A 27506-nucleotide genomic window follows, 5' to 3' on the forward strand; every position below is an offset into this window, starting at 1 on the left:
GGTTGGCATCAGTGTTGCCAGATTGGAAATGTCCAAGTATCGTACCAGAAGTTCAAAATTATCGTATTTGGAAGAAAATTATCGTACACGAGTCAAAAGGGTTATTTATCTTTTTTAAACCAACAACATTTAGACACGACCTGCAAATTACCACAATAGATAACAAGGCAAATTGTTGGACGTAAGCAGTGAGACAAAATACTATCCCATTATTTTCAGTGTCTGTCTGCTTCGCGGGGCATATTAAAACATATTAAAATGATTTTTAACACTTGCTTTGTCACGTCCAGTGAAGAAGGAATTTAGCTGTTGATGCTAGGTGCAGTTAGCTCCACATCTGAGCCGCTGTCATCGGAATCCTGCGTGTTGCCAGATGTTGAAGGAGTTCTTGCTGTCATGGACCGCAACTAGTGCTCGTTGGCTTTAAAGCAGGGCACTCAACTGCATTCTTAACACACCCTCTGGTGCACACGAACGCATTTAGAGTGTCTGTAATGAGCCCATTTCTTGTATGAGTAAAGAAGCCCTATGACTGCAACTACTATCATTTAAGTTTTCATAAAATTCTGAAATTATCGTACATTACGGGATTTTTTTCATTATTGATCGTACATCGTACAGAGGTAAAAATTATCGTACAAATATGATAATTATCGTACGTCTGGCAACACTGGTTGGCATCCAGCTTATTGGCGCAATACCACCCTCTTCTGTTCCAGAGTGGATCAGATGTTTTCCTACTAAACGTACACATCACTCACATTGTTCCCTAACATTAATATCTACATACACTAGCGTACTCTTCAAATACAGTTTCTCCAAACGTGTTTATTATTTTAGGTAGTCATTATCATGATAATCCATGTCCAAGAATTTCCTCGGATGAGATGATTTTTATTCGTTCCTTATTTAACACTATGCTATAAACACACACTGACATCATCGAGCTTTTATTTTGGCACTTCCGGCATTTTGAATTTGCATATTAGCTAAATATTTAGTTTCAACCGAAACATTTAGATTCAACATTTAGATTTAGATTTAGATTTAACATTTAGATTCAACATTTAGATTTAGATTTAACATTTAGATTGAACATTTAGATTTAGATTGAACATTTAGATTGAAGATTTAGATTTAACATTTAGATTTAACATTTAGATTTAACATTTAGATTTAGATTTAACATTTAGATTTAACATTTAGATTTATATTTATATGTAACATTTAGATTTAACATTTAGATTTAGATTTAACATTTAGATTTTATATTTACATTTAGATTTAACATTTAGATTTAGATTTAGATTTAACGTTTATATTTAGATTTAGTATTAAGATTTAACATTTAGGTGTAACATTTAATATGTATGTTTAACTATTTAAAATATCTCTAAGTTGACAAATATTGTTGTAAATGTGCTAAAATGTGACCGTCCAAAATTCATACCAGTTTTTTAAACATTGTTTGAAGCTAAATGTGACAAAATGTTGCTGTTATTTTCAGCATGAGCAGCTTTACAAACGGCACCCGATAGCGGCGGGCTTTGTGTTTAGATCAATGACGCGTGGTGCCGCGATGCTGTTGTCATCTGCAAACACTGCTCACCCCTGGTGGAGTTTATGGTTATTAAGTGCCGGCCGTTCTATCTGCCGAGGGAATATACTGCCATACTGCTAATTTCGGTTTACATTCCCCCAAACAACATCAACAGCAACAAGAACGACGCACTGAATGAACTGTACCAGCACACCAGTGAGCAGCAGACAGCACACCCTGATGCTTTTCTCATCATAGCTGGGGATTTCAACCATGCTGACTTAAAGAGTGTGTTTCCAAAAATACACCAACACATTAACTTTCCAACACGGGGTAATAACTGTAACAAATTAAAACTCCATGATCACGGGAAGAAGGAGGCGGGAACCAGTGGACAATCAAACAGACTTTTAATTACAAAATAAACACAAAACACAAATAAAAACCAAACACAACTAAAATCCAGGCCTGGTCCTCTCTCGTCCGTCACTGTCATCGCTCCGGTTTTATATCCCTCCATCTCCTCCGTGGGATTCGAGACCGGTGGGTCGAGCAGGTGTTGCTCATTTCCAATCAATCCACCGGCCTCGCTCCTGTTCCCACGTCTCTCGGCCCCGCCCCACTCGTCACATTAACATTTTGGACTTTGTTTACACCACACAGAGAGCCTCAGACCACATGACTTTCTGACTGGAAGACCTCAGGCAGTATGGGTCTGCAGCCACACATCCAGCACCATCACACTGAACACTGGGGCCCCCAAGGATGTGTGTTGAGCCCCCTCCTCTTCACTCTGCTGACCCATGACTGCACACAGTCACACAACTACAACCTCTTCATTAAGTTTGCGGATGACACGACTGTGGTGGGTCTCATTAGCAACAAAGATGAGACAAACTACAGGAGCGAGGTGAGCCGCCTGGCCGGGTTTTAATTTTAATATTTAATAATTAAAAAAAATAATAATAATTTACCCAGTAATTATTGCATACTGTTTTATAATGTACTACAATACTGAGGTGCAGATAATAGCCACTATTTGCAATAGGTATTATAAATAGAAGAAAATCCTGCTATTTTAACATCTATAGCTAGCCGCTGCCTTTTTGGATTACTGCCAGACTAATGCTGAGGATGCAACGTTGCAAGATATTGCTATTAAAATTAACAATAACCAATAAATAAATAAAATAAACCGAAATTGTTTAAAATATTTTGGAAATTAGTTCATATAAAGTTATTGCTGACCATAAACCCCAACTTCCTACTTTATTAACTTAAAAAAAACGCTTACAATAGATGGATCTGGCAACACGCGGCTGCGTCTCACGCTCTTCCTCACAACTCTCTGAAGTTCACTTCAGCAGTGTCTCGCAGTAATGTTGGGAAATATTTTTACTATTTAAAATAACTGTTTTCTATCTGAAAATGTAATTTACTTCTGTGATCAAAGCTGAAATTTCAGCATGATTACTCCGGTCTTCAGTGTCACATGATACTCCAGAAATCATTCGAATATGCTGATTTGCTGCTAAGGAAACCTTTTTATTATTATTATTATTATTATTATTATTATTAGCCTTGCAGAGTTCAGCTCCAACCCTAATTAAAACTCACCTGCCTGTAGATTTCTAGTAACCCTTCAGACCTTGATTAGCTTGTTCAATTGTGTTTAATTAGGTTTGAAGCAAAACTCTGCAGGGCTGCGGCTTTCCAGGACTGACGTTCGGCACCCCTGCACTATACCATTCAAAAGCTTAGAGTCAGTACATGTTTTATTTTTTGGAAAATAAATTATAGAATTTTTATTAAGCAAGGATGCTTTAAATTGATCAGGTAAATGCTCTTCTTCCGAACTTTCTATTAATCAAACAAACCTGAAAAATTATACTCAGCTGTTTTCAACATAATAATAATGATAATAATAATAATAACAATAATAAATATTTTTGAGCAGTAAATCAGAAGATAATAATTTCAGGATCGTGTGACTGGAGTAATTATGTAAAAAATACAGCTTTGAAATCACAATAAATTACATTTTAAAATATATTCAATAGAAAACAGTTATTTTAAATAGCCTAGTAAAAATATAAAAAAAATTGTACAGTTTTGCTGTACTTTGGATTAAATAAATGCAAGCTTGGTGAACAGAAGAAACTTATTTAAAAAAAAAACATCTAAAAGCTTGATAAAAAACATTTGACTGGTATGGGAAACTTTAATTTTTATCTAATTTCTAGCTTTTAATTGGCTTAGAAATCAGATAACTGCTGGACAATAATCAATAATAATAATTCATTAATGTTTATATACTACAAAAACTTTTTATAACATAATAAGGCAGAAAAGTTTCTATACTGTAATAGATGCTATGTCAATTAGCACTGCATCCTTCATATGCTTTATTTATTACCTGCTGGAGGTGACTTGGAAAAACACAAATATACCATATATTGTCGCAAGCGTATGTTTAATGTCCTCATGTATCCAAAATTTTCAGTTCCTCTTCAGGAACTCAAGCTGCGTCGAGAACGAATGGGGAACGCGTCCAGCGTGGCGTCTCTGAATAACGTGTATAATCAGTCCAATGGAAGGGCGAGAAGTCATAGGCGGGTGACGTCAGAGACCAGGAAGCATAAAAGCATGAGCGGCAAAGCCGGTAATCAGCCTTGTGTCTTCAGCAAGCGCTCTGTGTGTGTGTCAGTCGACTATCCGTTTGTGAGTCTTATTTAGTGTTGTTTGTCCACTGATAAACTCCATTGTCAAAGCTTCAATCAAGAGAAGTTTTGGGCGAGAGCAGGCAGCATTCAGGCTGTGTGTTTTCCCTGCAAAAAAAAAAAAAAGGGTAGGGACACACGCAGCTCGTGTGTTGTCTGCTTGCGAGTGAAGGGAGGACTCTCGAGGGAGTTGACGGCTGCGATGCGAGTCGGATCTACTGGAAAGAATGTAAGACGAGCAAGTCCCTATCTTCTTTCTTAGCCACCAGATCCAGCGCCCGCTCTTGGTGGTCGGAAGCCCGCGTTTGCGGTACTTTGTCCCCGATGAGAGGGCGCGACGTGCTGCCTGTCTTTCTCTGAGGAGATTGATGTGGATAGGTGTCGATGAGCTCGCCAGTTGCACAAGCACCAGTCACACAAGCATATTATGCCTAATATTAACATAAGCAGCATTAATGAAGAGTGGAGTTCGCGCAGACAGCTCTCAGGGGGCTGATTGTGCTTTTCTCGCTGTTAAGCGCTCCGCTCTCGCCGGGCACACTCCGAGGAGTGTGTCCGTGCATGCAATCTTGCTGTCGCGGTCTCGCTGGTGCTGAGGCACGGCGGCGACCGCGATAGTGGAAATCGCACATGATCTGGCGAACGGGTTGGAGACGGCTCGTCCTATCTCCACCCGTGTTCACTAGATCTAGAGCTCGTTCTCGAGGCTTGGAAACCAGTCCTGTGGTTTCTTTGACCTCTGAGACAGCTCGATGCTGCTGCTGCATGCTCTCTCGCCGGGCACGCTCCGAGGAGTGTGTCCGTGCATGCAATCTTGCAATTGCGGTCGCGCTGTTGCTGAGGCACGGCGGCGACCACGATAGCGGAAATCGCACATGATCTGGCGAACGGGTTGGAGACGGCTCGTCCTATCTCCACCCATGTTCACTAGATCTAGAGCTCATTCTCGAGGCTTGGAAACCAGCGCTGCGGTTTCTTCGGCCTCTGAGACAGCTCGCTGCAGCATCCATCTTTCTCTGAGGAGATTGATGTTGTTTGTGTGACTGAGTAGCATAAAATAATATATATATATTAGGGGTGTAACGATACGCGTATTCGTATTGAACCGTTCGGTACGAGGCTTTCGGTTCGGTACGCGGTACTCATTATGGACCGAATGGTTCGTTGGACTAATTAATTATATTTGGAAAATAAAAAAAATGTGAAATATAATGATATGCGTTCAACAAGGTAGCCCAATAACCCAAATGACGTAACAGGCAACGCCCCTGACACCCCCGAAGAAGAAAAAAACACCAACTTATATGTTTACGTTAGGCTACTCAGTCAGGCGCTCGCTCACTCAGTACGCGCTGAAGGCTCGTTGCAAAATGGCCAATGCGTTTAACAGACCAGAAATAGAAGATCCTCTAATAACCAACAGGTCTGGTGTTTGGGTGCACTTTGGATTCCCTGTAAGCTATAATGGTGATGGCAAGAGAGTGGTGGATAAAAAAAACAACGATATGTCGCATCTAGGGTAACGTTACACCAGCGGGAATACAAAAAGAAAAAGAAAAACACCAGCGGGAATACTTGAAACATGTCAACTCATTTACGCCGACATCACCTTAGTGTGTCAGTATCAGGGAAAAGACGGCTACATTTACGTTATAGCCGCGGATATGAGACCTTACTATTTACCATTCATTCTATCATCACCATTATAGCTTACAGGGAATCCAAAGTGCACCCAAACACCAGACCTGTTGGTTATTGGAGGATCTTCTATTTCTGGTCTGTTAAACGCATTAGCCATTTTGCAACGAGCCTTCAGCGCGTACTGAGTGAGCGAGCGCCTTGCTCTGTAGTGGAAAACGTAGGTTTTAAGAACATGCTTAATGTAATTGAGCCCCGTTACAATATTCCTTAACGAGCCCATTTCAGACAGACCGTAATACCTGCTTTGTTCCAAAAAACATAAGCCCTATAGAGAACCAATTGAGTAAAAACACACTCAATATAAAGAGTTATAGAGTTCCATATAAAAAGTTACATCTTTGTATTTGTTCAAAACTAATATAACATTTTCAAGGAGCTGTTTTTGTTTTATACAGTAAGCTGCTAAGAAAACACCATAGAAGATGGGTAAAGAATAGCTCCATCATTGTTCAATGTAAAAAAAAAAAAAAACATACTTTGTTAGTTTTAATAAATAAAATATTTTTTAAAAATCAAGGAAATTTATCTGCCATTTTTTTCTTTTTGCTGTATCTAAAACGTACCGAACCGAACCGTGACACCGGTGTATTGTATCGAACCGAACCGTGAATTTTGTGGACCGTTACACCCCTAATATATATATATATATATATATATATATATATATATATATATATATATATATATATGCTGATTTGCTGCTAAGGAAACCTTTTTATTATTATTATTATTATTATTATTATTATTATTATTATTATTATTATTATTATTATTATTATTAGCCCTGCAGAGTTCAGCTCAAACCCTAATTAAAACTCACCTGCCTGTAGATTTCTAGTAACCCTTCAGACCTTGATTAGCTTGTTCAATTGTGTTTAATTAGGTTTGAAGCAAAACTCTGCAGGGCTGCGGCTTTCCAGGACTGACGTTCGGCACCCCTGCACTATACCATTCAAAAGCTTAGAGTCAGTACATGTTTTATTTTTTGGAAAATAAATTATAGAATTTTTATTAAGCAAGGATGCTTTAAATTGATCAGGTAAATGCTCTTCTTCCGAACTTTCTATTAATCAAACAAACCTGAAAAATTATACTCAGCTGTTTTCAACATAATAATAATGATAATAATAATAATAATAATAATAATAAATATTTTTGAGCAGTAAATCAGAAGAGAATAATTTCAGGATCGTGTGACTGGAGTAATTATGTAAAAAATACAGCTTTGAAATCACAATAAATTACATTTTAAAATATATTCAATAGAAAACAGTTATTTTAAATAGCCTAGTAAAAATATTAAAATTTTTTACAGTTTTGCTGTACTTTGGATTAAATAAATGCAAGCTTGGTGAACAGAAGAAACTTATTTAAAAAAAAAAAATATTTAGAAGCTTGATAAAAAACATTTGACTGGTATGGGAAACGTCTCAGGTTACGAATGTAACCATGGTTCCCTGAGAGGGAACGAGACACTGCGTCCTCTGAGGGGACACTATGGGGAACACCTCGTCGTGACCCGTGTCTGAAGCATACTTTGAACAACGCCAACGTGTTGGCCGGCGACAGCCTCTGACGTCACTACCAGCGCGACTATAAATACGCGCCCGTAGGACCCGTCACTATCTTCTTCGTGAAGCTTGCGTCCGAAGCATGGCAGGGAGCTAGAGGATGCAGTGTCTCGTTCCCTCTCAGGGAACCATGGTTACATTCGTAACCTGAGACGTTCCCTTTCAAGGGAACTTCGAACTGCGTCCTCTGAGGGGACACTATGGGGAACAGTATACCCACGCCGCCATGCTGAGGGGAGTGCAGACCAGAATCATGGCAAACACTAAGTACCAACTCTACCGCTTTTCTCTTCACCGGGAGTCGCCCCTGGGACGGTCTGACGGCTGCCTTATGACATTATCCCTTACGGCCAAAGGCCTAAGCTACATACCCAACTTATCCTGTAGGGCCTTGGCCCGGGGTAGAGCTAAAGGCTTGGAATCACGGAGATTCCTTTAAAGGGATACGGCTAAGAGCCTGGCACTTTCCTCTACCAAGTCTTTGCCTGTCACACAGGGGCTACTGCTAGCTTTCGCAAAAACCTGCCGAAAGGGCTGTCCCTACAGCACTCTAGTAGCGGCGCCCTGTTCTAGAGGTATCCGAGGATACCTAGGTGGAGTGGTGCCCAAGATGAATGGGGCTAAACCAACTCAAGAAAAGGGCACGAAGCAGCAGCGCGAAGCCCTTACCATCTAGGGATTTTAGAAAGAACGCAGAGACTAGCGTGCGAACTTACCACAATGTGGATTTTTAGAAAGTGCGCAAAGACTCCCGTGCACACTTACCATAACATGGATTTAAAATACTGTTCTAAGGAGGGGTTCTCGTGGGACTCTGTCAGAGCAGCTCGTAGAAGAATGGCCCGGGAGCAGAGCAATTGGAGGCCTCAGCCCCTGCCTCAGCAGGATGCCTGCTCTCACAGAGCGTCTCAAACAGTATGTGGTACTGGAGCGCTCTGAAGAACCGGGAATCAGTCTCCCAAGAGAGGAAGACTCCGAGCTCCGAGCAGCATGCTCATAGGTGACCCTTTCAGAAAAGGGGGGTGCTGCTGAACTACCCGAGAATTGCCCACACAGCCCCCCCAAGTTGAGGGGGCTTGGGGTGTACAATAAGTACACACCGGTTGGATGAAGCCCAAGGAACACCGGGGCGAATCATCCCGAGAAAGGGAACGAAGTGGAGCGCGTAACCCTTACCATACAGGATTTTAGAAAGTGCGCAGAGTCTTGCGTGCACACTTACCACTTTACGTGGATTTCAGAAAGTGCGCAGAGTCTTGCGTGCACACTTACCACTTTACGTGGATTTGAGAAAGTACACAGGCAAGCGTGTGTACTGAAAGGTTACCTGACAACCACAGTATGTGGGAGCTCACATTCAGAGAGGCCTGTGAAGCCTGCTACCTGATAACTACAATATGTGGGAGTTCATCTACAGAGAGGCCTAGAGAGGCTTACTATCTGTTACCAGATAACCACCTCAGTGGAAACTGAAAGCAATATGGAACTCAACTCCAGGGAGGCTTGGTGAGGCCTACCACCTGACAACCACAAATCGCGGGAGCTCGTATTTTCTTTATGAAACGCACAGTATGTGGGAGCTAAATCTCCAGGGAGGCCTGGTGAGGCCTACCACCTGGCAACCACAGTATGTGGGAGCTCGTCTTCAGAGAGACCTGATGAAGCCTACTATCTGAAAACCACAATGTGCTATTTAGTGGAACGCACAATATGTGGGAGCTAAATCTCCAGGGAGGCCTGGTGAGGCCTACCACCTGGCAACCACAGTATGTGGGAGCTCGTCTTCAGAGAGACCTGATGAAGCCTACTATCTGAAAACCACAATGTGCTATTTAGTGGAACGCACAATATGTGGGAGCTAAATCTCCAGGGAGGCCTGGTGAGGCCTACTACCTGGCAACCACAGTATGTGGGAGCTCGTCTTCAGAGAGACCTGGTGAAGCCTACTATCTGAAAAAAGCCACAACATGCTATTCCGTGGAAACGCATAGTATGTGGGAGCTAAATCTCCAGGGAGGCCTGGTGAGGCCTACTACCTGGCGACCACCGAACGTGGGAGCTCACCTTCAGAGAGACCTGGTGAAGCCTACTATCTGAAAACCACAATATGCTATTTAGTGGAGACGCACAGTATGTGGGAGCCAAATCTCCAGGGAGACCACCCAGCCCCTCATGTTGAGGGAAGCGATGCTTGAGGTGCATAACAAATACACACTGGTTGGATGAAGCCCAAGGAACACCGGGGGCGAATCATCCCAAGAAAGGGAACGAAGCGGAGCGCGTAACCCTTACCATACAGGATTTTAGAAAGTGCGCAGAGTCTTGCGTGCACACTTACCACTTTATGTGGATTTCAGAAAGTGCGCAGAGTCTTGCGTGCACACTTACCACTTTACGTGGATTTCAGACAGTGCGCAAAGCGTTAACGTGCACACTGACCATTATGTGGCTTTGAGAAAGTACACAGGCAAGCGTGTGTACAGAGAGGTTCCCAAGCATCGCAGAGGCGCTGGATCGCACGGGAGCGGTGAGCTCCAACCCTCTTTTCTAGGCGAGGGGAGCATCACCTCGCCAGGCGGCCCCTCAGAGGACGCAGTTCGAAGTTCCCTTGAAAGGGAACCTCTCAGGTTACGAATGTAACCATGGTTCCCTGAGAGGGAACGAGACACTGCGTCCTCTAGCCGGACATCTATGGAATTCCCTGCAGTGCTGTGCCAATTCTTTGGCCACCTAGCTACTGTAAGGAAACTCACAGAGATTGTTAGTAGACATATAACCACCAGCACCGTCCACCTAACCTCGATCAGGTGGAAGCTGGTGGCTACAGGGGAATTAGGCAGGGGAGGACAAAAAACAGAGGTTAAAAACAGAGGTTAAAAACATCCGGAGCTACTAGGTCATACTACCGCTCTGACCCGGGCGAGGACGCTGCCTCGTCCGAATCACGTCCCTCAGACCCTGCTTACCGCTCCGTGACCCGCGGTTCCTCTTGCCCCTGCCCTTAGGCGGGGGAGGAGCGCGAGCCGCAACACTAGCCTTCTGCGCCCCTCTACGACCCTCAGATCGAGATGAGCCAGGACCCCTGAGTTGCTCGGGCTCGGACCTGGACCTTCGTGGAATGAAGGATTTAAAGGCCGCTGAGCGCGCCCTTGCCTCCCTGAACTTCCCGACCACCATCTCGATGGAGGTACCAAAAAGCTCAGAAGGCGAGACCGGAGCATCGAGAAGAAACCCCCTTTCTTCCTTCCCGATGTCAGCCAGGTTCACCCACAGATGTCTCTCCGTCACCACCATGGCCGCCATAGACCTGCCCATGGCGGAGGCGGCCTGCTTGGTAGCTCGGAGAGAGAGGTCTGTGGTGCGGCGCAGCTCGGCTACCTGGTCAGGTGAAAGGCCCTCACCTGTATCCAGGTCCTTCAGCAGGTCAGCCTGGTAGGCCTGGAGCACCGCCATCGTGTGCAGTGAAGCCACAGCCTGACCGGCTGCCGCGTATGACCTGCCATTTAAGCGGGATGTATCTTGGAGGGGCTTAGATGGCAAAGCGGGAGATTTAAGAGAGGATGTTTGCCCCACAGAGAGATAGCAAGCCAGCGTCTCTTCTACAAGGGGCATCCTCTCATAGCCGTTCTCATGCAAGCCCTCGATATTAGCATAGCTCGTATGCTGAAACCGGTGGATGCGAGAGGAAAACGGCCTCTTCCATTCCTTTTCGACTTCTGCATGTAAGTCAGGCAAGAATGGAAGGCTCACCTGGGCTGGAGGGCTATGGTCAGACAAGTACCGCTCAGCAAGGCGACCTCGTGGCGCCACCTTGCTGGCACGCTTCCATGGCAAATCTAATTTTGCCGTGGCGCGATCCATAACCTCTAACAGCTCCTCATACGCGGGACAGGAGGATTGAGAAGGCTCAGCCTCAGCTTCTTCACCACTTTCAGACATCTCCTGCTCTTCCTGGGTAGAACCCAGCAGAGCACTAACTTCAGTGTCAGAATGGGTTAATGATACCACATCTGCCTCCCGAAGTTCGCTCTCGTTCGCCGCCAGAGAGTGTGAAAAGGAAGGTCCCTCTCTACACTCCTCAGCAAGATCCATTTGTGATCCCCACGAGCTCATTCTCCTCCGTGCCTCGGCAACGGCGGGACCTGAGCCGCGGGATCCAGATGGCTGTCCCTCTTTCCTCGAAAAGAGAGACAAACGAGAGTGGAGCTTTCTCAGAGAGAAACGCTCGCAGTGCACGCAGACCGCCCCCTCAAGGACATCGCGCGCGTGCTCTTCGCCCAAACAAGAGACGCAAAGAGTGTGCGTGTCATCGGGTGTCAGATAACGCTGACACGGATGCACACACTGTCTAAACGCCTTGCTAGTGGAAGCCATGATGAAAACAGTAATAGATCGCTCTTACCGTTTTGGTCGTTTCTCAGATGCACGCTTCAAACAAAACAGTCAACTGAAGACGAAGAAGATAGTGACGGGTCCTACGGGCGCGTATTTATAGTCGCGCTGGTAGTGACGTCAGAGGCTGTCGCCGGCCAACACGTTGGCGTTGTTCAAAGTATGCTTCAGACACGGGTCACGACGAGGTGTTCCCCATAGTGTCCCCTCAGAGGACGCAGTTAGAAGTTCCCTTGAAAGGGAACTTTAACTTTTATCTAATTTCTAGCTTTTAATTGGCTTAGAAATCAGATAACTGCTGGACAATAATCAATAATAATAATTCATTAATGTTTATATACTAAAAAAACGTTTTATAACATAATAAGGCAGAAAAGTTTCTATACTGTAATAGATGCTATGTCAATTAGCACTGCATCCTTCATATGCTTTATTTATTACCTGCTGGAGGTGACTTGGAAAAACACAAATATACCATATATTGTCGCAAGCGTATGTTTAATGTCCTCATGTATCCAAAATTTTCAGTTCCTTTTCAGGAACTCGAGCTGCGTCGAGAACGAATGGGGAACGCGTCCAGTGTGGCGTCTCTGAATAACGTCTATAATCAGTCCAATGGAAGGGCGAGACGTCATAGGCGGGTGACGTCAGAGACCAGGAAGCATAAAAGCATGAACGGCAAAGCCGGTAATCAGCCTTGTGTCTTCAGCAAGCGCTCTGTGTGTGTGTCAGTCGACTATCCGTTTGTGAGTCTTATTTAGTGTCGTTTGTCCACTGATAAACTCCATTGTCAAAGCTTCAATCAAGAGAAGTTTTGGGCGAGAGCAGGCAGCGTTCAGGCTGTGTGTTTTCCCTGCAAAAAAAAAAAAAAAAAGGGTAGGGACACACGCAGCTCTTGTGTTGTCTGCTTGCGAGTGAAGCGCGCAGTGTCAGCTCTCGAGGTAGTTGACGGCTGCGATGCGAGTCGGATCTGCTGGAAAGAATGTAAGACGAGCAAGTCCCCATCTTCTTTCTTAGCCACCAGATCCGGCGCCCGCTCTCGGTGGTCGGAAGCCCGCGTTTGCGGTACTTTCTCCCCGATGAGAGGGCGCGACGTGCTGCCTGTCTTTCTCTGAGGAGATTGATGTGGATAGGTGTCGATGAGCTCGCCAGTTGCACAAGCACCAGTCACACAAGCATATTATGCCTAATATTAACATAAGCAGCATTAATGAAGAGTGGAGTTCGCGCAGACAGCTCTCAGGGGGCTGATTGTGCTTTTCTCGCTGTTAAGCGCTCCGCTCTCGCCGGGCACACTCCGAGGAGTGTGTCCGTGCATGCAATCTTGCTGTCGCGGTCTCGCTGGTGCTGAGGCACGGCGGCGACCGCGATAGCGGGAATCGCACATGATCTGGCGAACGGGTTGGAGACGGCTCGTCCTATCTCCACCCGTGTTCACTAGATCTAAAGCTCGTTCTCGAGGCTTGGAAACCAGTCCTGCGGTTTCTTTGACCTTTGAGACAGCTCGCTGCTGCTGCTGCATGCTCTCTCGCCGGGCACACTCCGAGGAGTGTGTCCGTGCATGCGATCTTGCAATTGCGGTCGCACTGTTGCTGAGGCACGGCGGCGACCACGATAGCGGGAATCGCACATGATCTGGCGAACGGGTTGGAGACGGCTCGTCCTATCTCCACCCATGTTCACTAGATCTAAAGCTCATTCTCGAGGCTTGGAAACCAGCGCTGCGGTTTCTTCAGCCTCTGAGACAGCTCGCTGCAGCATCCATCTTTCTCTGAGGAGATTGATGTTGTTTGTGTGACTGAGAAGCATAAAATAATATATATATATTAGGGGTGTAACGATACGCGTATTCGTATTGAACCGTTCGGTACGAGGCTTTCGGTTCGGTACGCGGTACGCATTATGGACCGAATGGTTCGTTGGACTAATTAATTATATTTGGAAAATAAAAAAAATTGTGAAATATAATGATATGCGTTCAACAAGGTAGCCCAATAACCCAAATGACGTAACAGGCAACGCCCCTGACACCCCCGAAGAAGAAAAAAACACCAACTTATATGTTTACGTTAGGCTACTCAGTCAGGCGCTCGCTCACTCAGTACGCGCTGAAGGCTCGTTGCAAAATGGCCAATGCGTTTAACAGACCAGAAATAGAAGATCCTCCAATAACCAACAGGTCTGGTGTTTGGGTGCACTTTGGATTCCCTGTAAGCTACAATGGTGATGGCAAGAGAGTGGTGGATAAAAAAAACAACGATATGTCGCATCTAGGGTAACGTTACACCAGCGGGAATACAAAAAAAAAAAAAAAAACACCAGCGGGAATACTTGAAACATGTCAACTCATTTACGCCGACATCACCTTAGTGTGTCAGTATCTGGGAAAAGACGGCTACATTTACGTTATAGACGCGGATATGAGACCTCACTATTTATCATTCATTCTATCACCACCATTATAGCTTACAGGGAATCCAAAGTGCACCCAAACACCAGACCTGTTGGTTATTGGAGGATCTTCTATTTCTGGTCTGTTAAACGCATTAGCCATTTTGCAACGAGCCTTCAGCGCGTACTGAGTGAGCGAGCGCCTTGCTCTGTAGTGGAAAACGTAGGTTTTAAGAACATGCTTAATGTAATTAAGCCCCATTACAATATTCCTTAACGAGCCCATTTCAGACAGACCGCAATTCCTGCTTTGTTCCAAAAAACATAAGCCCTATAGAGAACCAATTGAGTAAAAACACACTCAATATAAAGAGTTATAGAGTTCCATATAAAAAGTTACATCTTTGTATTTGTTCATAACTAATATAACATTTTCATTTTTTTTTTATAAGGAGCTGTTTTTGTTTTATACAGTATGCTGCTAAGACAACACCATAGAAGATGGGTAAAGAATAGCTCCATCATTGTTCAATGTAAAAAAAAAAAAAACATACTTTGTTAGTTTTAATAAATAAAACATTTTTTAAAAATCAAGGAAATTTATCTGCCATTTTTTTCTTTTTGCTGTATCTAAAACGTACCGAACCGAACCGTGACACCAGTGTATTGTATCGAACCGAACCGTGAATTTTGTGAACCGTTACACCCCTAATATATATATATATATATATATATATATATATATATATATATATATATATATATATAAGATAAAATAAAAAAAAGACAAGAGCGCTGCCGAGGCAACGCGTGTATTACATTGTTTCATTTTTATGTGAGTTTTTTCCACACCAGACCGTGTTGACTAGTCTGGTTGCTGACTACATTTAATTCTAAGGAATAAAATGACATGTTTATCTGACTATGGGAAGTTAGATGTACAGGGGCTCTAGGGATGTGATTTCTTGTGTGAAAACACGTGTGTATTGCTCTTCCTCTGAGGAGGTTGAGGCAGTCAGGGGCTGCTTGGCGGAGCATTCCCAACCGTGTTCCAGCCCCACGTGCCGGGGGTGTCACTTTTGTACTCCGCAGACGCTAGAGTCAAAGTGGCGCTCCCAGGCCGAAGGCTTCTAGTGGAAAGCAGTTCTACGGACCGTTGTTTTCGCTGGATAGCCTTCATCATAACGTCCTGACGCCTAGGACGTTTTGAGGGCCAGCTCCCTCTGGGGAAGAGTGGTGTACACCGCATTACACGGTGCCCGTCTCTCCTCAGTGCCCTCAGGAGATCGTTCTGCCAACCCTGCCGGTGTTCCAGGGCGCAGCGATCTCTGGCGAGCGCTTCTCTCAGTTACTGTCCGGAAACATAGCGGTGCTGAGAGGCTCGCTACCTCTACGGAGGACTCTAGAGCAGCTAGTACGGTCGTCCCCTGCCGGTCCACCGCTTCAGGGCACCGAGCTAGTGGCTCTAGGCGCACCAGAGGCCAGTCTCGCGAGACTGGTTCCCTTAGGAGGTCACATGGCGGTGCGGGAGCCCCTGCCAAGTGTACTTCACGGGGTCCTGCCCCGAGCAGGCTCTGGTCTAGGCTTCCTAGCAGACGATGTGGGTCTGAGGACCGTCGTTTTTTGGGAGACTTCAGCTACAAAAGTCCTGATGCTGCAGCTCAGGACCTCGGAGGGCAGGCCCCTCTGGGGAAGAGCGGTGTACACCGCATTACATGGTGCCCGTCTCACCTCAGTGCCCTCAGGAGATCGATCTGCCAACCCTGCCGGTGTTCCAGGGCGCAGTGGTATCCAGCGAGCACTTCTCTCAGTTACCGCCCGGAAACATAGCGGTGCTAAGAGGCTTGCGACCTCCTGGGAGGTTTCCAGAGCAGCTAGTTCGGCCGTCTCCTGCGGTGCGCCGCTTCAGGCCACCGAGCTAATTGCTCTGATGCAACCAGAGATCAGTCTTGAGAGGCTGATTCCCTTAGTAGACTATATTGCAGCGTGAAAACTACTGCCAAATGTGTCTCAGTGGGTCCTGCACACTGTAGTAAGAGGCCACAGAATCCAGTTCTGGTGGGCCCCAAGCAGGCTCTGGTAATGGAACAGAAGTAGACTCTCTCTGAGGACGGAGACCATCGAGGTGGTCCCTCCTTGGGTTGCAGAGTCCGGGTCCTAAAGCCGGTACTTCATTGTTCCGAGGAAGGATGAGGTGTTGTGTCCTTTTCTAGATCTGTGCTTTTTGAACCTCTCAGTCAGGGGACTGAAGTTTAGCCCGCCTGCACAGGCCAAGTCCGAGGACTGGTGTGTCACGATCTATCAAAAGATGCACTTATCTCCATCTTTCTTCATCTGAAGTTCCTGGGGTTTGCTTTTGGGGGCAAAAGCTTACCAAAACGGATCTTCCACTGGCCTTGCACTCTCACCCCACACTTTCACGACTCAACCACATTGACGATTGGTTGATATCAGCTCAATCTGAGCAGATGATGGTTCGGCACCGAGGTGTCGTTCTCACTCACATGAAAGAGCTGGGCTTAAGACTTAACGCCAAGAAAAGTGTGCTTTCTCCAGTTCAGAGAACCACTTTTCTGGGCATGGTGTGGGATTCGACCACGATGCAGGCACGTATGTCACCTGGTCGGATCGAGTCGATCCTCACTGCAGTCGCGAGAGTGAGAGAAGGCCGGTCACTCACTGTCAAGCAGTCACGGAGATTGCTGGGTCTGATGGCAGCTGCGTCCAACGTGAATACTATTGGCCTGCTGAGGTTTGCTTTTGGGGGCAAAAGCTTACCAAAACGGATCTTCCACTGGCCTTGCACTCTCACCCCACACTTTCACGACTCAACCACATTGACGATTGGTTGATATCAGCTCAATCTGAGCAGATGATGGTTCGGCACCGAGGTGTCGTTCTCACTCACATGAAAGAGCTGGACTTAAGACTTAACGCCAAGAAAAGTGTGCTTTCTCCAGTTCAGAGAACCACTTATCTGGGCATGGTGTGGGATTCGACCACGATGCAGGCACGTATGTCACCTGCTCGGATCGAGTCGATCCTCACTGCAGTCACGAGAGTGAGAGAAGGCCGGTCACTCACTGTCAAGCAGTCACGGAAATTGCTGGGTCTGATGGCAGCTGCGTCCAACGTGAATACTATTGGCCTGCTGTACATGAGACCCCTACAGTGGTGGCTCAAGACCAAGGGGTTCTCCCTGAGGGGAAACCCACTTCGCATGCTAAAGGTCACGCGGCACTGCCTACGTGCCTTGGATATGTGGAGGAAGCCTTGGTTCTTGTCCCAGGGCCCGGTGCTGGGAGCTCCTTTTCGCCGCGTGATGCTAGCGACGGACGCGTCCCTCACCGCCTGGGGTGTGCGGTCATGAGTGGCCACCCTGCCCTTGGTCTGTGGAGTGGTCGCCATCTGACATGGCACATCAACTGCCTGGAGATGCTGGCCGTGCTTCGTGCACTTTGTTATTTTCTCCCATACCTAAGAGGTAACCATTTGTTGGTTCGCACCGACAACACAGCGGTGGTCTCTTACATCAACCACCAAGGAGGTCTGCACTCACGCCGTTTTTACAACTAGCGTACCAGATCCTTGTGTGGGCCCAGGACGAATTCCTATCGCTCAGAGCAGTTCACATTCCTGGGCATCTTAATATGGGAGCAGACATCCTGTTGAGACAGGGGCCAAGGCCCGGGGAATGGCAGCTTCACACTGAGGTGATGAAGCAGAGTTGGAGATGTTGGCCAGACTCGGGTGGATCTGTTTGCGACTCGAGAGACATCGCACTGTCCCCTCTGGCTTCCTCTGACTCATCCAGCTCCACTGGGGCTGGACACCATAGTACAGACATGGCAGAGGCTTCATCTGTACATTTTTACCCCGATTGCTCTGCTCTCGGGAGTTCTGGAGAGAGTGGGCCGGGACGGAGTCCGGCTGCTGTTAGTAGCCCCGTTCTGGATGGGCCGGGTATGGTTTCTGGACCTGATTTCTCTTTTTGACGGCACTGCATGGGAGGTTCCCGTCAGGAGAGATCTCCTCTCGCAGGCGGAGGGTGCGCCCCCGCATGGAGCTTAGAGGCTGTAAGTGTTGTCTCTGAGGAGGCACAACTCTCAGCTTCCGGTCTCTCAACCGCTCCTTCTCTTGCTTTAGCTGTGCTCTTCCACACTAGGCAGAGATTTGAAAGTCTGGCGGCGTGGGCATTCTCGTTCCCCATTCGTTCTCGAAGCAGCTCGAGTTTCTGAAGAGGAACGTCTAAGGTTATGTATGTAACCAAGTATAGGTCTCTTCAGGAAAGTAATGTGAGTTACCAGATCAGGGTGTTTTTAGAACATGATACCTGATTGGCTGACGTCATAGTGTCCGAATAAAACATCAGATCATGCACAGACCATCCTGTCTGGACAAACTGAAATCTATATTTATTTACACTGGCTTTTGAAAACCTCAATGTGAATACACTTACCCGAAAAAGTGCATGATTTACGCCCCTGTAATGAGATTATTTATACTGAACACAATCTATGAAAAAACCTCCTGCGATTTGAGCGGTGAGTGGATTCTAATTTAAATGCCTCTGATTTGAGAAATTAACAGATAGTATATATGTCTGTGATTGGCTAAATTGCTCAACGTTGCAAAAACACGTTAAAACAGAAATCGATATCCTAAGCACAAACCATAATGTACTGGCTAGTTTGCAATATCAATAAAATGCCATTTGTACAGCTTTAACTCAGGGTGCTTTTGATTTCGTTTAAGGGTGCTTACCCCAGCAGAACCGGGCCTGTTTAGAAGTATTGTATATTAACCCTTTGTGCTGTATTTTCTGTTGACAGTTTGACATGCAGTTATTTAAAATTGAAATAAATTATTATGATTAAATCTTCAGAAACGTTCTATATGAACAGTAGAATGAAATGGTGATTGTTTTCAATGCTGTTTTTTTTTTAGGTGTGTCTTTTAAATTGTTCACAGAGAAGTCAGACAGCACTGCAAAATGGCTGACACCCATTTAGTGAAATGGAGTCTTAGTTTGTGTTGAAGGTGTTTCACCAATCATCATAACCATTCTGTCTTTGGTGGAGCGTTTAGACAGCATGGACTGGTGGGATGGGCCCAACTGAATTTTCAAACATATTAAAGCATAAAGCTCTGTATAGTATATGTAAAAAAAATATGGATACAATAATGTTCTCATATTGATATTGTATTTTTTTTTGTTTGTTTTTTATTGAATTACAGTTTTTAACTACACAGTCTCATAATATTAATTGTGGAATGGTCATCAGGGTAAAATATATTATTTTAGATAAAGATAAAGTACATGAAGTGTGAATAAACCCATTCTACATTTGTCCCATAACATTATATACATACTACCAAATAAATCTTACATTCAGAAAACAAGATTATCATTACTTTACTTAACATAATTTTCAAATAAATAAAATTATTCCTTAAATAGTCGTTTTTTTTTTTCTAAATCACAGTTGCATCACATTTGGAGATGTCCTGTATACCAAGTAATATAGGAAAATTAATACACTTTTAAGCATTTAAAGTTTGTTCTTGAATATCTCTAGAAGAGACTGTTTCGAGTGGTGTACTGCACATTGTATGACCGTCTTCTGTGCCAACGTCTTCTGATTGCTGCACAGCAACCACACAGCAAACACTGAACACGTACATAGACAAAGTGAGAGTTAGCATCATGGAAGGTAATTTCATACACTTTAAACTGCTTTTAATCAGCTGTACATTATAAACCAAATAAAAAGGCAGATTTAAGTCTATTTTAAGACAAAATAGTAAAGCTTGCATTAACATGTCTTTAATCACTTTACTTCCGATGCACATATTTGACATTCAGTCATCATAATACTTACGCAAAGAAGAATCCAGCAAGGTACAAGCCCGATGATAATAGCACAGGGGACAATGATAGCTACAACCCAAGCTGCATTAGTACTGTTGTTGTAAATGGTAGTGTGCAGAATTGTGGGGTAAAAGGTGGTTGGAGCGGCTGTTGTAGTAAATCCGAGCAAAGTTGTGACCAAGCTGAAACTGCCGATGTCACTGTCTGTGAAAACATACTCTACATTGGCCTCAATTACGGTGGAATTACCCCTGTGCAGAAATGTAAATGTACAATTAGAAATTAAGCAAAATAAATAAACTGATCTTCCCTTCCCTCACCCAAAATCTACTCATTAAATATATATTTACATACATACATACATACATACAGTACATATACTGAGCCAGAACTTACTTGAAAACGATTTGATTGAAATTAAAGTCAGTAGTTGTTGTTTTATTTAGGATTGTGGATACCTGAAATGCAGAAATACATTTCTATTGATTAATTTGTTTATAATATTATCATGTGTTATTGTGACTGAAATAAAACAATTTCTCTATTCTCAATTTCTCAATGTGTGTAACTCACAAATGAATTCATATAGGTCTGGATCACTTTATAGGTCTCATTCCTGAATTCAAGGTTCTGAGGCATGGACACATTGCTGATTTCAAATCCAAAGTTAAGAGAGAAGGAGTAATCATCAATTTCTTTAGAAAGAAAGCAAAAACAAAACAATAGTTAGTTGTGGAGTGGTATGCGGATGATGAAATTTCACTTATCCATTCAGGGATACTGATTTTCTTGCAAAAGAAGCTATAAAAGCTTACTACATAATGTACACCATTTGCATTAAAATTTTATATGCACCATGAAAAAGACAAGAGAGAAAAACTCACTTGTATAGGTGACATTTACAAAGCTCACAAGTTCAGTAAAATCTTTTGTTGTAAGGGCTCGTTTAGTTCTCATTTTCATTCCATTCAACAGAGTGTTAGCTACTTGTATAACGTCACTCTGACTTGGTATAGCACCCCGCGTTCTAAACACAAGCTTGATGTATATGATCACCTTCCCAAGCCTGCAACAGAAGATACATTTTCTTATTTGGATAATTTATTTCATATTACCATTTATTTTCAAAAGATGATAATAAAGAGCAATGTAAAGAGAAAATTAATTATTGCTCTTACAAGTTCGGTGGAGAAGGTGTTGTCAGAGTGCTGGCTGTCGTTAAAACTGTAAAATAAAGTAATGATTAGTAGAGAAGAATCATGCTTTAAATTATAGTATGGGGTATTTATATTGCAAGGCATATAAAATGTGACAACAGGTGTGGATGTGGTAATACCTTCATTCGCTTTGAATATTTCCTTGACAAAGGTGCTATTTGTGTTCAAGTCACTTTCTGAGAAAACATACTGAACACTGGCAAGAATCACTGTGCTATTATCCCTGTGTGAAGATTCAAACATGCAAAGAGGAACAAAAGTGGTAATCAAAAAAAATTTACCTCATAAGCCATTTACTCACACCAAAAACTACTCAATGATAAAAGCACATTTTGTACCATCGTTAACCTCAGATAGCACATCAGCAAGATGTCAGTTTTACATACATTCTAAATCATAAACATCCTATAGACGTATTGCAGATAAGCAAGAACTCTAAAAAATACATCTTGCATATGTAAATGCAGACGTCAAATAGAGTCTCTGTGATGTACATGTGCTATCAGGGAAGACATTTCTTCAGATTCAGAACTTACTTGAATTCAACGTGACGGAGATCAAACTGAGAAGCTGAGGGGTCTTTTAGGATTTCGTTAAGCTGGAGAGTGGAGTAAAAAATAAAGAGAGTAATGTTTATTAATGTTAAAGTTAATGTGATTAGAATAAGGCAAATTCATTTTCATAGCAAGTTTTTTTGGAAAACCATTAAGTAAAAGTGTCTCCAACTCACTAATCCATTTATAGTGCTTTTGATTGAAGTGTAAGTTTCATTCCTTAGTTCAATTTTCTCAGACATGGATATATTGCTGATTTCAAATCCAAATGTGAGAGTATAGGAGGTATCATTAATTCCTTTAAACAAACAACAGAAAATGATTAGTTGTGTGGTTATATGTTGGTGGCAAAAATGTTCATTAAAAGCATGCTACTATAGGTCAACACAGTACTGTATATACTGTATACATCACAAATGTCTAATTCAGAACAAAAAGTAGTCAAAAAAGGAGAAAAAAACTCACTTGTATAGGTGACATTCAAAAGGCTCGCGTCCTGGGTTCGTGTTGAGAATTCTTTAGTGCTGTAACGTGGGCTAATCAAAGATTTGGCCAACTGTAGAATGATGGTTTCACTTGGTATTTGGCCCAATGTGATAAACACCAATTGAATATTTATATAAACCTTCCCCAACCTACCAAAGATGATAGAATAACAGGAATGTAAAGACAGATTCATAAAATAACTGGCCTTTACAAAATGACAATGGAATCATGGCTCTTACAATGTTGGTGGAGAAGTTGTACTTGTTGTCAGAGTGCTAGCTGTTGTTAAGACTGTAAAATGAAGTAGTGATTAGTGGAGGAGGCTTGCAGTTACTGTATTTGGTGTTTGTGGAGCAACACATTTAAAAAAAATAAAAGCATTGTTTGATTTACAGTTTTGACAAACCTGTCAATGAATTAAGTGCCTGTAGGAAACTGACTGGTTTTATGAAATCTGTATCTTGGAAGTTGTACACCATACTGCCCTCAATCTGATTTAATGTACTCCTATAGAAAAACAACAATATCATACAGTATCTGTTGCATACAGTATCAGGACATAACTGAATATGCACAGATCAATCACTGAGAATTTTCTAGGAAATGTATTTATTTATTTTCATGATTTCATGTGAGAAAAAAAAGGTTATAAAATAGACTCATCATACTTGAAGTTTGATGATTTGGGTTGTAAAGTTGGACTTCCAGGTTCGTTCAGAAGAGTGTTCAGCTGAAGGGGAAAATTCAAACCATTCATCAGTTTCTCATGAAGACTGCCATTGAAACTAAGCCTTTTTAGACTGCTCAGTTTTGAAGTTTACCGCATTATTGCTGGTATCCTGCACTTGCTGGGTGGTTTTGCCTCTAGACACAGGGTCCTCTGGCATGCTGATGTTAATCACGTTAAATGTAAAGACCACAGCATAGGAAGTTTCTGAGATTTCTGTTTGGAAGGAAATGGTAGTTTGAAGATTTGTCAAAAGCCTGTAATACATCATTGTATAACTTAATCTCATTTAAAATCTTTTTAAGGGAAAATGATGACACTAACTCTCATAGGTGACATTCAGCACCTTCACCGATTCATTGAGCTGTGACTCTCTGGAACTACGGAGAGTATTGATAGCTCTGAGGACCAGAGATTCACTGGGCACTGGAGATGAGGAGTTGAAAACCAGCTTGCTTGTGACCACTGCTGAACCAGATCTGTAAATATAACCACTTTTGTTTAATGTACATCCATTTTTTCTATTGAAATCATGACTTGTACATTTATGATTTCTCTCAAAATAGAAAACCAAAATTTACATGAGGTTGGGAGTAGTAACAGAAACACTGGCTGTTGTTTCTGGAAACACTGTTGTAGTGGTTGGTAGACGTAGCTCATTGAGGAAGCTGACTGGTTGTATGATATCTCCATCCTGGAAGCTGTATTCCATCTTGCCATCAATCTGGTTTGAAGTGCTCCTGCAGAACAAACAAATTGTGTTGTTAAAGGACTTCAATCCATATTGAAACATAATTCATGGAAATAACACAGCTGACACTACTTCTACTACTAAATGATTTGGATTCATTTAATAAGCTATAATATATAGAGACAAAGTGAAGATTGCAATGTCTATTTGCATCTTACGTGAAGTTGGCGGTCTTGGGTTGTAAAGTTGGACTGCCAGGTTCATTCAGAAGAGTGTTCAGCTAAAGGTGGAAAATCAAACCATTCATAAGCTTCTGAAGAAGACTGGCATTGAACCTAAGACATATAATACTGTTCATTTTTTAAGTTTACCGCATTATTGATGGTATCTTGCACATGCTGGGTGGTTTTGCCTCTAGACACAGGGTCCTCTGGCATGCTGATGTTAATCACGTTAAATGTAAAGACCACAGCATAGGAGGTTTCTGAGATCTCTGTTTGGAAGGAAATGGTAGTTTAAAGATTTGTCAAAAGCCTGTAATACATCATTGTATAACATAATTTCATTTAAAATCTTTTGAAGGGAAAATTATGACACTTACTCTCATAGGTGACATTAATCACCTTAACCGATTCATTGAGCTGTGACTCTCTGGAATGACGGAGAGTATTGATAGCTCTGAGGACCAGAGATTCACTGGGAATTGGAGATAAGGAGATGAACACCAGCTTGCTTGTGACCACTGCTGAACCAGATCTGTAAATATAACCACTTTTGTTTAATGTACATCCATTTTCTCTATTGAAATTATGACTTGTACATTTATGATTTCTCTCAAAATAGAAAACCAAATTTTACATGAGGTTTGGAGTAGTAACAAAAACACTGGCTGTTGTTTCTGGAAAAACTGTTGTAGTGGTTGGTAGACGTAGCTCATTGAGGAAGCTGACTGGTTGTATGACATCTCCATCCTGGAAGCTGTATTCCATCTTGCCATCAATCTGGTTTGAAGTGCTCCTGCAGAACAAACAAAATGTGTTGTTAAAGGACTTCAATCCATATTGAAACATAATTCATGGAAATAACACAGCTGACACTACTTCTACTACTAAATGATTTGGATTCATTTAATAAGCTATAATATATAGAGACAAAGTGAAGATTGCAATGTCTATTTGCATCTTACGTGAAGTTGGCGGTCTTGGGTTGTAAAGTTGGACTGCCAGGTTCATTCAGAAGAGTGTTCAGCTAAAGGTGGAAAATCAAACCATTCATAAGCTTCTGAAGAAGACTGGCATTGAACCTAAGACATATAATACTGTTCATTTTTTAAGTTTACCGCATTATTGATGGTATCTTGCACTTGCTGGGTGGTTTTGCCTCTAGACACAGGGTCCTCTGGCATGCTGATGTTAATCACGTTAAATGTAAAGACCACAGCATAGGAGGTTTCTGAGATTTCTGTTTGGAAGAAAATGGTAGTTTAAAGATTTGTCAAAAGCCTGTAATACATCATTGTATAACATAATTTCATTTAAAATCTTTCGAAGGGAAAATTATGACACTTACTCTCATAGATGACATTCAGCACCTTCACCGATTCATTGAGCTGTGACTCTCTGGAATGACGGAGAGTATTGATAGCACTGAGGACCAGAGATTCACTGGGAATTGGAGATGAGGAGATGAACACCAGCTTGCTTGTGACCACTGCTGAACCAGATCTGTAAATATAACCACTTTTGTTTAATGTACATCCATTTTCTCTATTGAAATTATGACTTGTACATTTATGATTTCTCTCAAAATAGAAAACCAAATTTTACATGAGGTTGGGAGTAGTAACAGAAACACTGGCTGTTGTTTCTGGAAACACTGCTGTAGTGGTTGGTAGACGTAGCTCATTGAGGAAGCTGACTGGTTGTATGACATCTCCATCCTGGAAGCTATATTCCATCTTGCCATCAATCTGGTTTAAAGTGCTCCTGCAGAACAAACAAAATGTGTTGTTAAAGGACTTCAATCCATATTGAAACATAATTCATGGAAATAACACAGCTGACACTACTTCTACTACTAAATGATTTGGATTCATTTAATAAGCTATAATATATAGAGACAAAGTGAAGATTGCAATGTCCATTTGCATCTTACGTGAAGTTGGCGGTTTTGGGTTGTAAAGTTGGACTGCCAGGTTCATTCAGAAGAGTGTTCAGCTAAAGGTGGAAAATCAAACCATTCATAAGCTTCTGAAGAAGACTGGCATTGATCCTAAGACATAATATACTGTTCATTTTTTAAGTTTACCGCATTATTGATGGTATCTTGCACTTGCTGGGTGGTTTTGCCTCTAGACACAGGGTCCTCTGGCATGCTGATGTTAATCACGTTAAATGTAAAGACCACAGCATAGGAGGTTTCTGAGATTTCTGTTTGGAAGGAAATGGTAGTTTGAGGATTTGTCAAAAGCCCATTATACATTATTGTATAACTTAATAACATTTAAAATCTTTTGAAGGGAAAATTATGACACTTACTCTCATAGGTGACATTAATCACCTTAACCGATTCATTGAGCTGTGACTCTCTGGAATGACGGAGAGTATTGATAGCACTGAGGACCAGAGATTCACTGGGAATTGGAGATGAGGAGATGAACACCAGCTTGCTTGTGACCACTGCTGAACCAGATCTGTAAATATAACCACTTTTGTTTAATGTACATCCATTTTCTCTATTGAAATTATTACTTGTACATTTATGATTTCTCTCAAAATAGAAAACCAAATTTTACATGAGGTTTGGAGTAGTAACAGAAACACTGGCTGTTGTTTCTGGAAACACTGTTGTAGTGGTTCGTAGACGTAGCTCATTGAGGAAGCTGACTGGTTGTATGACATCTCCATCCTGGAAGCTGTATTCCATCTTGCCATCAATCTGGTTTGAAGTGCTCCTGCAGAACAAACAAAATGTGTTGTTAAAGGACTTCAATCCATATTGAAACATAATTCATGGAAATAACACAGCTGACACTACTTCTACTACTAAATGATTTGGATTCATTTAATAAGCTATAATATATAGAGACAAAGTGAAGATTGCAATGTCTATTTGCATCTTACGTGAAGTTGGCTGTCTTGGGTTGTAAAGTTGGACTGCCAGGTTCATTCAGAAGAGTGTTCAGCTAAAGGTGGAAAATCAAACCATTCATAAGCTTCTGAAGAAGACTGGCATTGAACCTAAGACATATAATACTGTTCATTTTTTAAGTTTACCGCATTATTGATGGTATCTTGGACTTGCTGGGTGGTTTTGCCTCTAGACACAGGGTCCTCTGGCATGCTGATGTTAATCACGTTAAAAGTAAAGACCACAGCATAGGAGGTTTCTGAGATTTCTGTTTGGAAGGAAATGGTAGTTTAAAGATTTGTCAAAAGCCTGTAATACATCATTGTATAACATAATTTCATTTAAAATCTTTCGAAGGGAAAATTATGACACTTACTCTCATAGATGACATTCAGCACCTTCACCGATTCATTGAGCTGTGACTCTCTGGAATGACGGAGAGTATTGATAGCACTGAGGACCAGAGATTCACTGGGAATTGGAGATGAGGAGATGTACACCAGCTTGCTTGTGAC

The 27506-nt window shown here is 42.6% G+C and overlaps 1 protein-coding gene across 1 annotated transcript; it reads right to left on the reverse strand.

The window, feature by feature from the left end:
* Window positions 1–19555: 19555 nt before the first annotated feature.
* Window positions 19556–23331, reverse strand: LOC132141694 (uncharacterized). The gene is made up of 14 exons (XM_059551359.1): window positions 23266–23331; window positions 23113–23174; window positions 22851–22951; window positions 22684–22735; window positions 22424–22593; window positions 22135–22256; window positions 21941–22002; window positions 21524–21627; window positions 21366–21411; window positions 21072–21253; window positions 20761–20882; window positions 20584–20645; window positions 20198–20438; window positions 19556–19986 (listed from the first exon to the last, which is right to left on the reverse strand). The coding sequence occupies exons 1-14, from the start codon at window positions 23329–23331 to the stop codon at window positions 19891–19893; spliced, it is 1488 nt and encodes a 495-aa protein (XP_059407342.1). The 3' UTR covers window positions 19556–19890.
* Window positions 23332–27506: the final 4175 nt, after the last annotated feature.

The sequence above is a fragment of the Carassius carassius genome, chromosome 6 (assembly GCF_963082965.1).
Source record: "Carassius carassius chromosome 6, fCarCar2.1, whole genome shotgun sequence".
Taxonomy (NCBI): domain Eukaryota; kingdom Metazoa; phylum Chordata; class Actinopteri; order Cypriniformes; family Cyprinidae; genus Carassius; species Carassius carassius.